The following is a 16659-nucleotide window of genomic DNA, read 5'->3' as shown; positions in this document are numbered from 1 at the left end:
TATGATGAAATTGTTACATGTTATGTTGATATTTACATATATGTGCTAAAATGTCCTTTTCAAATTGAAGGCGTACAGAATACGTAATATGTAATAATATAAATAGCGTTATAAAATAATATAATATAATAATGATGATTATGCCATGATCACGATGATGACAACAACAATAACAATGACAATAATATTTATTATTATTATCAGAAAATAATACAAAATTTTCACAATAACAGAGTGATTATGAATTTCTGTGAAGAAAATATGTATACACAGAGTCGAAATATAACCAGAAGAAGAGGATGATTCTACGGCTTAAAATAAGTCGGATTGATAGAGTAAATTTTTTTGCGAATAAGGCCTTATGTTCGAGAAAAAGGACTTTAAAAGCACTTTAATTGTTTTTGCATTTGAAGAATTAGAATACATTAGAGATAATCCATTCTATTTTAATTAATTCGCAGAATATGACTTTATACGCGACAAAACGGCCAACATATTCAACAATATTTTGATTAGATAAAAAATAAATATGCAAAAAATAAAATTATTTTTTGTCTTACATAAATTTGCTTGTTTATCTTAAGAGTCAACTAATTAAATTAATCCTGATAGCAAAGAAACTTTTTTGCGAGAATTGTTATATCAGTCAAATGAATGCGTATTCGAAAGTCCTTATTCTCAGAAAAATTAATTTTATTATTTCGACTCATTTTGAGTCGTAGAATTCCCGTTCCGGGAATTACCGCGTATTTCAATTCATCCTGCATAACGTAACAACATAGTATATGGAAAGATACAAGATGGACATGAAACATTTATGAATTCGAACGGAAACAGTTGTAAATGCTGAATTTAAAAATCAAGTATCAAGAGAATGAGACGGAAAATGCATCAATTTGAAATTAAAATTAAAAATAATATTAGCTGGTTGCGTGGCTAAAACAATTTATGTCAATTTAACGAGTATAAGAGCCAGAGTACATTAAGTATATAAATATAACCCAGAGAGATCGAAACGATCTCCGGAGCGAGTCCACCTGTGGGCACGCGGGTGTCGCGACGTTTGACGTGACGATGTCCGGGGGGGGGGATACATATAGGCGGGCCACCGCGTGCCAACGGTATGCCATCGACGATGTTTCGCCGCACTGCGCGCGTCTCGTCTCGTTACGACGCGTTTGTCAGCGGACTGCGACGCCAATTAACACGCGGGGATCGCGGCTTTCGCACTCCCTCCCCCCCCCGCGAGAATACCCCTCTAATGCTTGGAACGATGGAATTGTTCCGGCTCACGCGGATATATTTATATATATTTTTGGCTTAATTACTTATGAGAAAACGACCTCGCGTGCTCCGTACGGGAGCTCCACCAGTTTTTATCAAGTGTCAATTCTTTCGAGATTTCTCCCCGACTTTCGGAGATTTTCCCGCTCGATTGTTAATTGTCGGACGCGTATGCGGTGGTAATGCGAGCGGTTAACGTTCGCCTCTCGTCGGTTACAAGTGGGAATCGATTGCGAACCCTCTGTGCGCCGCGCTTGTATCGCTTATTTATCGGTGTTTAATCGTAGAGCCCGTTTGATACTGACGTAGGTGGAATTGGATTGATTGAAACGCTGGGAAACACACAATGTCACGCGATGACAGTGCGTCGGCCGCATATTGCTTTTATCATAACGGCGGACTACAAATAGCCCCGTTAACATTCGCTCTAAGCGCTCGTCGTCAACGCGCGAATCAATCGCATTTCGCTCTGCCGAGGTGGACATAAATTTCAGTGTTTTTTTTTCTGTATGTAAGACGTCAATTATTTTTTCAATATATATATAAAACTGACCGATGTCCGAAGCTCGAATATTACTTGAATCAATTCCTATACACGGAACGAATAATTTTGTTGGAAACTCGAACTCTGGTTGCCAGAATATCAAAATTTTTTGCAGTAGTTCTCATCAATATTGAATGTCGAACACAATTATTTTGATCCAAAATTATTTTCAGGTCTATGTATCCAATTAAATTTTAGATCTTTTAGTAAAATCGTTCTTTTCGTGTATTCATAGAGACATCGAATGTGATGGCCCAAAAAGACAACTCAGAAAATATTTACGTCTGAAAATGGTAATATAATTTGCAAGCTGACAGACTTTTTTTATATCCAATAAAACACGGCGAGAAAACTACCATGAAATATTTATAAATTATTATCATGGAATATGTTTAGAGGCAAGGGCACGCGGAGAGAGAAAAATAATGCGTTTTCATGGCGACGGAGCCTCTCTTTTGTTCATCGCGCTTACGTAAAAGCAACACTCCCTTTATTACGCCATGGAAACACAAGGTGTTCAACTTGAAATCGATACTCGCCACTTCGTAGCATCGTTGACGAGCCATGATTTTATTAACGAGGCCCCGGCTCCTTTGCAATCTCCCTTCCCTCCCGCCCCTTCCTCCCTGGCCTTTCGCTGCCCTCGCCCGCGCGTCTCCTTTCATCGTCCTGTGCTTACCGGTTCCCCGGTTTGTGTGTCCCCCCTCGTTTCCGGCGAAACTCGACACTTCTCCTGGGACGCGATATTGATCGCGGTTTTGCGGCTGAAAAGATTACTGCGATCCGCGATAACGTTGCGCCGTCGTGTACATGTACACACACACACACACACCACACGCACATACATAACCCCGTATATTTCGCTCTCGCGCGTTCGGAATTCTCGATACTACCCCGCTAAAAGTTCCGTCCGGGTGAAGGAAACTAATTCGCTGCCGAGTCATTATACGGGCACGCGTGATTAACATCTCAAAAAAAATCAATCATCGTCCCCCGGTTGTGCAAACTTCTATTTTTCACACAAAGAGCGGAAGATAGGAAAACGTTACGGCTCATAAATATTTGTCATTTTCGTGCTTTTCGAAAAAGACACGACAGAATCTTCAAAGGAATATTTTTATCTCGAAAAGTCTAGACTAAGAGACAAGTATGTAGTGACTAGTATATAATGATTCATCCTAATAAAGAAATTATCTAGAATAAGAAACTCTAGAAAATTACATCATAAATTTTACGAGCGTTGGACAAATATGAACAGCGTATAAGAGATGTTGGCATTACCGTTTATTCCTGGCCTTCTATTTTCGACAGTCAGAAAGTTACGAGTAAAGTTTTGCAGGTAGAAAATTTCGCGTTCACTTTAACAAACGATCAATTATGTCGTTTTTTTGTGCTCATTAGAAATTTACGTAATTTTTGAACAAAATTAGAATTAGGCACTGCAGGAATTGATTCTACGATATTTTAGTTATATATATATATATATATATATATCCGCTGATGGAACGTGGTCGGCTATTCGTAGAAAGCTAGACCGAGAGCACAAGCCTACTTGTGTGGTGCGTATCGGAAATGGAAGTCGATCACCTTATCGGCGCGCATAATTGACTATGACGTGCAACGTAAAACATTGATAGTCGAATAATTATCTGTTCCTTTTCGACATCGTAGTCCCCAGTTCCGCTCGTCGTTAAAATCCGGCGATCGCGTTCGGCGTCAATAAAACGACGCGGGACGCGGCGATCGTCATCGGACGGAATAAACCGGCCGTTGTATGGAAATCGAACGCTGGATTAGCTGGCTTTACTATTCCAGATATCGCGGCGCCGAGATATCGCCGCTCTCCTCAGATAAGCGCACATTCGCACACCCCGACGATGGCCGATAACCAATCCCGATAATCGACCCCGCCTTCCGTCTTTAATTATTGTTGTGTATAGCTTTTCGAAATAATTTATGTACCCCGCCCTGTGCATATTCTCAGATCGAACGAACGAATGTTTCTCCCCGTTCTGAATCGACTATCGTTTCAACTGATTGCGCAATGTGCCTCTTATCTATGTTTAAACGGATCTTTTTTAAATTGAGTTTGTTCTATGATATACACACATACATGTATTTTTATCATATTTTACCATATATCGTATATTTTATCATATTCTATCATATATCGTACATCTTTATTATATTGTTTAATCATATTTTATTGCGTATATTTAATATCATATATCGTATATATTTAAAGAAATTTGAAACTCGAAATGTAACTATTTGAGGGATTAATTACGCGAAATTAATTTTGTTTGAAACAATAATTCTATTTGTTCAAACATCATTTATAAACCGAATATATCTTGCTAGATAATATAACAACGCAGATCAAAAGAGAGAAATTTCTAAAGTTAACAATCTATTTCCTAAAATTTATAATTCATACGCTGGCTCTTCGTCAAAGAATTTTATATATTTGAATTATTACGGATACAAGTTTATTTTTAAAAATCTGGCATTCCCTCGGGTGTGGGTGAGAGTGCTGGGTAGCATTTTAAAGGTTTTACATATTGATTAGATTCAGGATTCAAATTGATCCTAAATAAATAAATAAGTTACGACTAATTTCTGTACAACGGAAATATGACGAAGGCTCTCTACATTTTTAGATTCCTCTTTTTTAACGCTTTTAATCGTTCTTCTTAAGATTTTTATCGGGTACTTTCCGGAACTTTTTGGGGAGGGATGGAGGAGCCAGAACTTTGCCAATTATATTAAGAAATTTTGAAAATGGAGCGTCGATTTCGCGCCAGAATGGAAAGAGGGAGGAGCTTCGGCTCGGAACGTTATCCGGTGCAATATCGTCATGATACTAGGCTCCGCTTTCTTGTTGCATCAACCAGCCATGACCTGCCTCAATGAGCCGGTCGTCAAGCGCGGGCAGGATCGGATTGGCCCTGTGACAATTCCGCCGGTGATGATTGCCAGAGATACGCGCTCGTTTCTCGCGACGGCGGAGCTGCAGCCGTGCCCGCGAGGAAAAAGATATTCTAATCATCGCGCACTTGGAACAGAAATAAAAACTCCGCGTATCTCAGCATATCGATAAGATATACATAATCGTGTCATTAACCAGTTTTTATTAGTCCGAACGGAGAAAAAAAGCGACGTACAGAGCGATCAGCGTGCGTCATACAGATGCGCTCAATATTAAAAGGGCGTAACTCCAACAGTCCGTCCCCTGTGTGTTTTTTTCTATTTTTTTTTGCTGCAAGTTCTATCTACTATTAGGAACATGTAACATTTTAAAAGTAACATTTTACGTAGAAAAGGAGTGACGTCTTTTTTCAAGAAAAAGCAGTTTTGTTGTATGGAATTGTGTCCTTTTAATATTATGGACGTATATGTTCTACTGTATTTGTTAAAATATCTCTCGTGTCAGATATACGCATTCGCAGTTGCCGGAAGGTACTTAAGCGAATATATACGTATGAAGTATATATTTGAATTGTGTCCGATGTTAACGCTGACTCCATGAGACAAAACGTGCATTTTGAAAGACCCCGGCGGGTTTTATAATGATTTTAATTAGCCGGCAAGATAATAACTGTGCGTTTCAATTATTTTAATTGAACCGTCGACGGCGAATTTATTGTACGGCGTATGTGCGCTTAAAAAACCGTCGGCAGGTTTTAACGCGAGCACGACGTGTGTAAACGTTTGCACGACCTTCGCATCTATTCACCCAAAGTAAACCCCGCAATATCCATTAATTTTGCATCGATGTAATAACGAGAATTGCTAATACAACGCGTACCATCACCGAATATGTGTATCCCGATAATTTTCTTACGTTCCGAAAGTTGGCGTAATTATCGTGATTACAACCGGTTGTTACTATCGAAATTTTATTACGGTCTCACATTCACGAATATAGTTTTTTATGGCATTGAACGTTTTATTTAAAAACTCTAATTATAAGAATTTTTATAGACATTTTTTTTTATAAAATCGGAAAAATTCTGTAAAATTACATTGATATACTGTATAATTATAGAACAAAGGCCTTAAAATAGCGAATTAAATTACAAATTGTGTAGTAAATAGACAAATGAGCCAAGTAAGATGTTATGCTACTATTTAACTATTATGTTAATTTATACAAAATTAAAATTAATATTAACAAACCTAATGCGAGGTCGAAATGTTTGGTTTATTGATATTAATTTTAATTTCCTGTAAATTTCATTATTAATTAATTAAACTAACGTCTTGCTCAGCTCATTTACTACACGATTTGTAATTTAATAATTATAGTTTTAAATTAAGTCAACTTTTTAAGAGAGATTATTTCTTTTTCTCTCTCCTACATAAAAGTAGGAATCTTCTAGAGAGAGATTAGTTTTCTAAATGGTGCTCGAATGAGTAGAATTATTGTGGTTTCAATATATAAAATTAATTTCTCTCTCCTCGTATAAAATACTAATTCCACTCTTTCGTCTTTGCTTTCAGAATCTCTGCGCGATTACAACGGACTCTCGTCGGACCTTTACAAGTCCTCGAATTACGACAAGCTCTCGCTGTCGCTCCTGTCGCCGCTGCCAAACGAGCAGGACTTCGCCATCAATGTCTGCACCCTCCTGTCGAACGAGGGCAAGCACACCCTGCGGCTCGACAAGTATCCCCGTCTGGTGAACATCCTCCTGGCACATGCCGGCGTGTTTGACTCGCCCGGCACGCGGCAACTCTTCATCGAGGTGTACTCGCGCGTTCGTAATTACTCCATTAATTCCTTCTGGTCGGACGTGCTCGACTCCCAGGATGTGATAGACCTCACGGACGAGAGGACCTTCATGAAGAAGCCGCCCACCAGCCTGCCGACGTTTTCCAGACGGAAAATCCTCGAGAAGGAGAAGCAGAGCAAGCAGGACGTCGTCGCGTTGACGACGGAAAACGTCGATGAACCGTCGCACCTACTGGATCCCGAAGCGGTGAGAATAATATATATTGCAAGCCGAGGAGACCCGGTATTGGTCTTGCAATTTATACGCCTTTTACTCGCGCGTACAAGATCACTACCCAGAGGTCGAATTGGCAAAAACGTCCATGACAGTAAGCTTCCGAATAGCGAGCTGGTTCAGGTTCGTACTCTGATATTTTTTTTTTACAGTAAATTCTTTGAAACAGTCTACAATACTTCTCAGTATCGTCAAATTGATTATCAATTTAATTTGGTATTACTATTCCAGCTTCAATTTAGGACTGTGTTTCGCGACAAATAATTGACACGCAGTTTTTCACGAACTGGAAACACAGGGAAATATTATTAGACACTGAAATCGTGCTTTGAATTCGATTAAGGCTCTTGTATTACGTCTGTCTGTGCTATTGTATCTCTTGTCATCTGAAATTCAGCTTAATCTTCGAAGAATAATCTAAAACCATTTCGTCTATGTCCGCGTTTTCGACATGCATGAACTTTCTGAGAAATCTTATTGATTTCTTGATTGTTTTCAAGTTTGTATACGCTGTTCGTTGTGTGGATTCCAGATACTTCCAGATTGCCCGCGGCTAGATTTGTCCCTCTTGCACTCGGACGAGAATCTGAAAGATCAGAATCAGAATTCCATCAAGTTCGAGGAGGAGGACAAGGATCTGTTTTGCGTCGGTCGGACGTTAGGTACGCAGGACGCGTACGGGCAGCGCGTGCTGCAGATCGCCTCGATCCTACGGAATCTTAGCTTCACGCCGGAGAACGCGACGGTATTAGGCAGGAACCGGTGTTTCCTGCGATTCGTGCTGCTCTGCGTGAGAGCGAGGTGGAGCAATCTGCACCAGCTCGGCTTCGACATACTAGGGAACATAGCGAACGAGATTATCCTGAAGGAGGCCGGCGAGAGGATAACAGACGTCGTCCTAACGTGCGTGGCCAAGGGAATCGAGTCTCAGGACAGGTTTATCGTTATATCCTGCCTGGAGGTGCTCAACAAGATCAGCCAGCAAGACAGTAACGAAGAAATTGTCACGTTCGGTCTGGCAGACAATGTATATGAACTTATATGCAGGCAAGTGTACATGTCTCTTCATTTTAGCTGTGTTGTTTTGCAAAAAATTGCTTAATTCATAAATTTCCGTTAATTGAATAAAAAATGTAGTTACTAATGGGAAGTATTGTACTCGAATACTTGAGCAAATGTCCCGTGATATTTTTTTTAATACAAAGTTACTCGAATCACGTGTACAAAAGATGTACCATTAAAAGCAAAGTTTTATGCTTTAATTTTAGACTCGATAAGAAAACTTTATACACAAGTAATTGTATATTGATTAATTTTCTGAAAACTTACACAATTTACGATACTTTTCACTGGTGCTATATCGATATCGATTGAGTATTTTCAATACGTTGCGTCGCGTTGTAACGTGAGATTTCGTTGTGCTTGCTTGCAGATTTCTAGCTCTAAGTGACATAGCCCTCTTAGTGTATACCCTGGAATGTCTGTACGCTTTAACGTCGCTGGGTGAGAGACCATGCACGAGCGTCGCGCGGGTCCGCGGTGCCATCGATACGCTGGTCGCCCTCGTCACCGTGGAGGCGCAAAGCTACGGCCCGAAGGCCTGTATTCTCATGCGCGTGGTTGAGACGGTGTCCACAGTAGCGGTGCAGCAGAACACCACGGGTCAGGCCACTGTAACCGCCCCTCCTGCCACACCGACCACAACGACTGGGTCCGTGTCCACTCCGTCTACGCCGGCTTCGATTACCGCGACACCGGCACCCGCCAGTCCAGCGTCTTCGCGACCTACGACTCCCGCCGCGACCTCGACCAAGTCGACAACGCACAGTAGTACGTGATTGAAAATCTTTCTCTTAGAAATGGAATTGCAGATTCTGTTCTTTCTTTCTACATCTTTGTTTCTTTGTTCACGTTTACAGAAGCGTTGGAGACGGCTAACGCGATCCAGCAACAAAACGCGCATCAGCAGATTATTCAAGAGAACGAACAGTTTGCTCTAAACTGGGTGAAAGCGACCTTCGAGCTCATACCCGGTGTACGCATCGAACAGGAGGAATTGTATAAAAAGTACCTCGGCTGCTGCACGAAGATCGGTAGACGAGGCGTGATAGCACCGCTGCATTTTCCCAGATGCGTCAGGTGATTATCCCGAAACATAAATCATCGCATTATTTGTTGTTACATAATATACGTTGGTTTTGACGAAACGCGTTAATGTATATGTGCAGATCCGTTTTCGGCAATATCGTGGGGCCGAATCCGTTGAAGGGCGAAAATACCGGTACCCAGTATTACGAAGGCATCCGAGTACGGGCCACACCCGCGCCGATCACTTATCCGAGCCAAACCACCGCTGCTGTCGCGACTAATACGCTCTCGATTCCGGCGGTCAACACTACTCCAGTAAAGGTGCTTCCCGTTCAACAGCGTACAGTCAAGAATATAAGTCCCGCACCCGATAGCACGGCCGCTTCCCAGGTCGATAGTCCCGCCGCGTCGTCCGGGACGCAAACGACCTCCACCCCCGCGTCTCCCATCCTCAAGGCCCAATTGTCCGCACCGCCGAAACCCCCGTCCAACAACACCTCGAGCCAGTCCCAAAATCCAGTGACCAAGGTTGATTCTAAAAGTCAGGTGGGTCCGAAATCCTAGCTCTCTCTCTATACCATTCTCTGCCATTCTCGTTTATGACCTTGGTTTCTCACTTTTGGTTGTGTATCGTAGCTTCGTAACGCTATTCTTATTGTTGGTTTTTTCCCCCTTTTTTTAACACGAGCTAGAGCTACTTCCTCGTAACACACAGGGGTGAGAGAGTTCCCTTTTGCATGCCGCGTGAATCCTCGACTTTAGCTCTGTGATCGCCGAGGTACCGTGGTAGATACGTAGAGTTAACCGTAAGAGTCAATGTTTGTTAATTCGTTTCATTTCTTTTCTTTTTTGCGAAAAAAAATCTTAGATTACTCGCCAAATTATTTACTATTATATAAAATTTTACGTAGGATGAGATACGTCATATTTTCTATTCGCAATCATCGCTGCGGTCTTGGAAAATATCACGACCGGAATTATTTCCAAGGAATCAATGTATTGTCTCTGTGATTTACGCTTGTCAAACGCTTCTTCCGACTGCGTAAACAGTAGCTACGCTATAATATACAAGATACATATATACGCAGCATGTGCTCACGTAAACGCTTAAAACTATACTTTCCGACTGCTGTGACTCGTTGTGGTGGTTGAAAATTTGTATGTTGCCTCCTTGTCGATTAGGTATCAGTATCGCATCCGCATCTGAGCCAAGCGTTGCTAGCGAGCGGCTCCCAAACGCCGCAGCAGCAGCAGCAGTCGCAGCCGCAGCCGCAGCCGCAGCCGCAGTTACAATGTGTCCAGGTAGTTGCTAAGGAAGATAATCGAAGTGGCACTACGTCGAGTTCCATAATAAAAAGCCTATTGGCTACTAAGGTAACAGTCAGCAGCGACTGCATGCCCAGTGCTGCTGCGACTTGTGTGTCTACCCCTACTGCCTGCGTAACAAACACTACTGCTAGCATCGCATCCAGCATCAGTGCCAACCAGCTAATAACCAGCAACCAGGTATCATTGTTGTACATTAACAAGTATAAGTAGTTTGTTTTTTTTCTCTCCTATTTTTGCCTAGAAAGTACCAAATTGGAATATCTCGTTTTTCTTGATATTTTTATAACTTTTCCACGAAGGATGTGTAATGAGAAAATATTAAGTGCATTTTGAGTTTAATTACGAATGCGATACGCAACGTAATTTAAAACAAAGAGAGGCCGCTGAGTAAATCATCACACGTGCATATGCGTGTGTAAATTGCAATCATTTATGCAAGATAAATTTTAACTTTTTAACAACTTTATTTGCTATCCATTATAGAATCTATTATAGAAAGCATACAATTATAGACATCTATTATAGACTCTCTTATTAAGATATTCGTTTTTAGTAAATTATCTCTGCGTGCTATCCACGCAGGAATATAACACGCATTTACGTTTTGTTCTTTTTTTTTTCGTTTTTTTAGTACTACTTTTTTTGTCAAAATGTCTGCTAAAGTCTGCTTATGATGTAGTGTTGGTTGATGTATTCAAACATGTTATGTTATTTCCTTGTTTTCTTTTTTTTTGGAACACGAATTGAGACCAGAGAATATCCTCTCTCCTTCCCCTCTTGACGAATATATTTGCGACAGAAGAGTCATTAGTATTTAACAGAGTGTTATTCTGAAATATAAATCAAATAAGAGTACTCGTAATATCAAGTACTAACAACAGCATGGTTTTTGATTGGTGAATTCAATTGTTCTTTTCTCACTTATTCCGTTACAAACATAAATAAAATCGATGGAGCGCCGCGAGAGGCGATACGATTGTCGGAAGGAACGTCGAAGTATCGATTTATGTTCCCCGGTTAATATTGCCACGGATATTCCCCTAGGTTGCCCAACGTCAACAACAGCAGAGGTTACTGCAACAACAGATGACGGGTGTGATGCAGCCCGCTGCACCCGCGGCCGTCCCGGCCACGATACTCCCGAAGACTCCCGTCAACGCTAAACAGAAACCGGCGATCGCACCCATTCCTGCCAAAAAGATACAAAGGCTCAACGGCGCCAAGTTCGTTGTGACTAATAACTGCGAGAAGGTACGTAGTCGTCTTGCTTTTGCAAGTCGCAGCTCGGCTGAAAGTAGCCGCCTCGCGTAGTGCCTTGCTGTATCGTATGCATCGCGTTATGTTTCAGACTGAAGTAAACGATAACGACAATGCCAACCAAATTATCACGTCCACGGCCACGGCCACGGTGGTGAACTCGACTGAAAACCACATATCCTCCTCACCGGCGAAGATCTGTCGTCCGCCCCTGACGACGACGGTCAACGTCGCCACCGCCACACCGAACAAGACGAATCAATCACGCACGACGTGCACTTCCATCGCCGAGGACTCGGATTCCACCAACAACTCTTTGGCGTCCAGCAGCGGTATCGGCGGCAGCAGGGACTGCTCCTTCAGGGTCGAGGAGGAGAACATGCCGACGAGTTTCGAAGGTATCTTACTTAACGGTGCGCCGGCGAGCAACAACACGGACATTGACGCGCAGGAGGACGGCTCGTCCAAGGACTCGTCGAGCGTGGGTTCGAAGGACAAGCCGCTGCAGAGCATGATGTTGGTAGACCTGCTCGAGAGAAAAGTTGACAAGGAACCAATTCTGAACGGCGTGCTTACCAAGAACTTAATTAACGAGAAGGAGATGGATCTGGTGGAGAATCACATCAAGAAGGTATTAAAAGAATCCCCCGCCGAACTGAAGATGAAATCCGAGGTGGAGAGCGGCAACGTTATACAGAACGAAGTGTCCGAGGATACTCTGATCGAGGCGCCGCCTCGAGGGATCAAGAGATCGGCCAGCGAGTCGGATGAGCTGGATATCAAGAAGCCAAAGTACTCCAACGGCACGATGTCTCCCGATCCGGCGGTCGACTCGACCACAGCGGAGTCTACGGTATCCAGTATAAAATCCGAGGATGACGATAAGGACAGCGAGAAAGCGACCGTTTCGTCCACTGCGGCGAATCTCTATGCCGCTTTGGCAGCGGACTGCATAGAGGACGAGATGGATCTGGATGAGCAAGTGAACGTTAAGGATACGATAAAGGAAGAAGCACCAGCCCCGACGCCAGTGACGGCAATAGCGACCGCGACGACGACAGCGGCAGCGACGGCAGCAACAGTAGCGATGGCAGCCACGGCGACGGTAGCAATGGCAGCGACAGCAACTGTGGCGGTGGCAACGGCAACTCCGGCTTCCCTTCCTCCTCCTCTTCATATAAAGACGGAACCGACGCCGGTTCTCGTGAAAGAGGAGCCACCGACTATACACATTAAAGAAGAGCCTCATATATTCATAAATCAAATCGCAAGCATAAATCAGGCGCCGCAGCAGCAACCGATTCAGCAACAGCAGCAGCAACTCATAGTGACAACGCCTAGGCAGATAGTCGTGCAGCAAACGATCCCAACGACCAATCAAATGCTTATTCCCACCACGTCGATGAAGGGCAGGCCACCTCCGCCGCAACCGCAGGTGCTCCTGCAGCAGAACGCGAGCGGACAATTGCAGTACGTGGTGTCGGGCGGTGTGCCCGGTCAAAATTACGTGCTGGCGCAGCCGCAGACGGCCTTGGTGCAGGGACAGGCGCAAACCGTCCTCGTGGCGCAGACGACGCAGCAACAGGGGACCGGTACTAAGACAATTATCATACTGCAACCGCAGGCGGCCGCGCAACCGACCCCGCAAAAGATGGTGGCGGTGACGCCGCAGGGGCAGCAAGTGGTCGTGACGCAGGTTCCTCGTCCGATCCTGCAGAGCCCGGCGCTCGGTAACATCCCACCGCCTCTCGTACCCACATCCGCCACCATCCCGCAGGCCTCCATTATAGTCAACAGCTCGGTGGCGCAGGCCAACCCGAACACGGTGACCGTCACGATCCCGGCGATGGCCCAGCAAACTCCAATATCCACCAGCGTGCCGTCCAGGGTGGTGACGCCTACCCCGGCGTCCACGCCGCCGCCCACCAGGCCCACGACGCCGCATCAAGCGGCGGCTACCCACGGTGTGCCCGCTATCAAGCCGTCGCCCGTTACCAAGATCATGAAGACGGTGAGTTCGTCAACCTCTACCGAGCCGGAGTCAAAACCATCCACGAGTCAACAGCAACAGCAGCAGCAGCAGCAGACGCCACAGCCAGTGCAGGAGAACAAAACCATCACGATCAAAATCGATCCCAACGCTTACCTGTGCGAGTGGCGGGGCTGTCTTAGGTAAGTTCGAAAATACATTTTCGATATAAATATTAGGAAACTCTCGAATAAAAGTAATATTTTATTCGAGAGTTTCCTACGATTTCACAATTAATAGTACATAGTCATATTTATGTATGAGACATTTGCGAATTAATGAAAAATATCTCGAAACAATTTCAGACAATTTAAAACACCGCACGAAGTCTACCTTCACGTTTGCGAGGCCCACTGTCCGACTGGTGGCGAGGAGATATTGTGTCTGTGGGCGAGCTGTGACGCTCTCAAGAGACGCAAGTTCTCGTTAATGACGCATCTCTACGATAGGCACTGTAACGCGGACGTGAGTAATCTTGCATCTTACTATTCGCGATCCTTCACTGATCTTGGATGATGGAAATTGTGCCGGACGATGTTCGATATCGCGAATTTTACATTTCGCAACTTTTTTTCTCCTCCTCAGACAATGTCGATGAGAAGGAAGCAGTTGACAGTAACGGGTAAAACCGAAGTTTCCACGTCTACGCCTCCGACTCCGCATCATCCCGGATACGCACCCAACGCGGCATTCCACGCTATTAAACGGCATGCTCTGGAATTCGTTAATCCTAAGGAGTTAATGGTAAATTTTTTAAATATCGTTTTATAATTCCGAAACTTTGAGAATACAGAATTAAATTCTACTGTTTTGTTCGTTCTCTGCACGCATTTAATATTAATACATTGTACGACCGAATTAACGCATTCGAGACGTCTACTGAATTAATTTTAGCTTCCAGTTTCTTGTGCATTAAAATTTAATAATCCAGAGAAATTTTCTACGTATATATAAAGAAATACAAATTTTTGTCTAGAAAAAAAATTATAAATATGGCAATACAAAGTTTACTTATTTTACTCGATTTATATACTTATCAATTTTCATTAGGAACGGACTTTGAAAAATATATACGCTAAAAATATCAATCTTTGCTTTACTTTACATTTTTAGGATATTTTCTCTATGTTGTTCAACTATTGAATTAAAATAAATATATAGAGTATCCGGTAATAACCGAACCGCACCAGCTCTCGTGGGCTGGTAGAGTAGATTAAATTAAACAGAAAGGTTCTCTATCATTTTACAAAATTCGTAATCATTAACAAGATATTAATTTTTGAAGATTGGCGAATAAACGCATATCCATCCGGCCCACCGCTGAATGCAAGCGTGCGTCAAGTCGCTCACATTGCTTTATTCCTATATATCTATATTCGATTTATTTCATTTAAGCCTGAATTCTATTGAATATTGAAAAATATAAAACGTCGATAAGTTTTGTGCGATCTGTTAATAATTGAAATGATCATTTTCGCGGAACAATTAATACGATGATCGTCGTTAATTATTCAAGGTTGAGTAGATTAAACTCGCCGTCAGTTCGCCGCACGCTTACATTCAGAGGTGGGCCGGACGGATACGCGTTTATTCGCCAATCTTCAAAAATTAATATCTCGTTAATGATTGTGAATTTTGCAAAATGATACAGGACCTTTCTGTTCAGTTTAATTTGCTCTACCAGCCCCCGAGAGCTGCTGCGGTTATTGCCGGATACCCTGTATAAATATATAAATTAAATGTTTATTAAAAGATTATTTTATCAAATATTTGAGCAAAGAAATCGCGAACGCACTCGCTCTTCAAACGGTGAAGGTAGCGCGTACAATGTGTTAAAATTAAATTTAATATAATTTAAAAATGGTTATATAATTTTAATCAATATCTTGAAATAACTTTAATCAATGCAAATGTACTTAATTAGAAATGAAAGATTGGTGAGACTATAAAATTGGAAAAAAATTAGAATAATACTTGTAGAATAATTGTAATTTAATGAGAAAAATAATTTTATCTTTACTTTTATCTCCGCAAAGTGAAGATAAAGTCATAAGAGCTGAACAAAAGAACAGAGTTAAACCAAATATTCTGTATGCTCTATAAATTTAGTCTGAGGTAAATTTTCTATTCTACGATAGTAAACCGATAGTAAAGATATACAAACTACATAGATACACAAATTTATAATCTTAATACACTTATTACACATCTCGAGATACACATGTTACAATCTTTCTCCCTGTCACATTGATATTCTGTTGATGATATAAAGATTCTACAAAAATCAACCGATCAGTCTTCGATTCCGCTGATCTTTGACTGGCTAATTTAACGAAATTTCTTGTTCTCTCTTGGCGAAGCAGCAAAGGCCGACCAAGCCCGCTGCAGCCACCTCAAGCTCTTCTTCCCCCAGACCTGGGCAAAATTCTCCACCAGAACAGGTAAAAATGTATTAGAGAGTTGAAAAGGGAAATCGCGACACAGCTGCAGCTCCAGTACGCTGCCGCTGCTGTCGTCTCTTTGTGCTTTTTTTTATCTCTCTGTTTTTGCACACCATGTCATTCCTTCCCCCCCCCCCAACCCGTCATTTGTTTTTACCCTGCCGTTTTGTTGTAGCATGTCCTTTTTTTATTTTTATTTCGACATTACATTTTGTAGCTGGCATTTGTTTTTTTTTTACATGCGTCGAACTTATGCAATACTCATGTTAGGAGGGTGTTGGCACATAGCGCGCTCGTTTCGATAGAGCAGCAAAGCAGCGCCTTCAGAACTCCTTTTTTTTTATTACTAAGTAGATGTTGCTAGATCCGTAGGTTTGGATATATGTCTGTATATGTGTGCGTCCTATTGTCATGTTGCTGTAACGTGGTTAAGGTGCAAGAACACGATTCGTCGCCGTCTATCACATTGACACGTCGAATTGACACATGCGACTGTCCAGGACAGACGAAACTGCAGCTTCGCCGAGAAATTGCAGCGCTTCTTACACATTAACACGACTCCCATAACGCATTCGTAGAAACAACATCATACAGTTGTGGAACTACGTATTATGTGTCCATGCATTTTTCACAAGATCCCCTTTTTTTAGCATTATTTGAAAGATCAGTGATTTCCAT

The 16659-nt window shown here is 42.4% G+C and overlaps 1 protein-coding gene across 5 annotated transcripts in view; it reads left to right on the top strand.

Annotated features, from left to right (window-relative positions):
* The window catches only part of LOC105454277 (AT-rich interactive domain-containing protein 2), a 52266-nt gene that overhangs the window by 34692 nt on the left and 915 nt on the right, over window positions 1–16659 (top strand). Inside the window, exons 5-15 of one of the 5 annotated variants that reach the window (XM_011696800.1) lie at window positions 6332–6810; window positions 7370–7884; window positions 8270–8667; window positions 8757–8976; window positions 9066–9246; window positions 10108–10431; window positions 11299–11505; window positions 11603–13683; window positions 13846–14005; window positions 14126–14284; window positions 15901–15981. In XM_011696800.1, coding sequence (XP_011695102.1) covers window positions 6332–6810; window positions 7370–7884; window positions 8270–8667; window positions 8757–8976; window positions 9066–9246; window positions 10108–10431; window positions 11299–11505; window positions 11603–13683; window positions 13846–14005; window positions 14126–14284; window positions 15901–15981 — 4805 coding nt within the window. Of the gene's footprint in view, window positions 1–6331; window positions 6811–7369; window positions 7885–8269; window positions 8668–8756; window positions 8977–9065; window positions 9472–10107; window positions 10432–11298; window positions 11506–11602; window positions 13684–13845; window positions 14006–14125; window positions 14285–15900; window positions 15982–16659 lie in introns of all 5 variants that reach the window. The other 4 variants (XM_011696798.1, XM_011696797.1, XM_011696801.1 and 1 more) reach the window with 4 other exon arrangements.

The sequence above is a fragment of the Wasmannia auropunctata genome, unplaced genomic scaffold (genome assembly GCF_000956235.1).
Source record: "Wasmannia auropunctata unplaced genomic scaffold, wasmannia.A_1.0 LD335987.1, whole genome shotgun sequence".
In the NCBI taxonomy this organism is placed as follows: Eukaryota; Metazoa; Arthropoda; class Insecta; order Hymenoptera; family Formicidae; genus Wasmannia; species Wasmannia auropunctata.
This window is presented reverse-complemented; position numbering and strand designations above follow the sequence as displayed.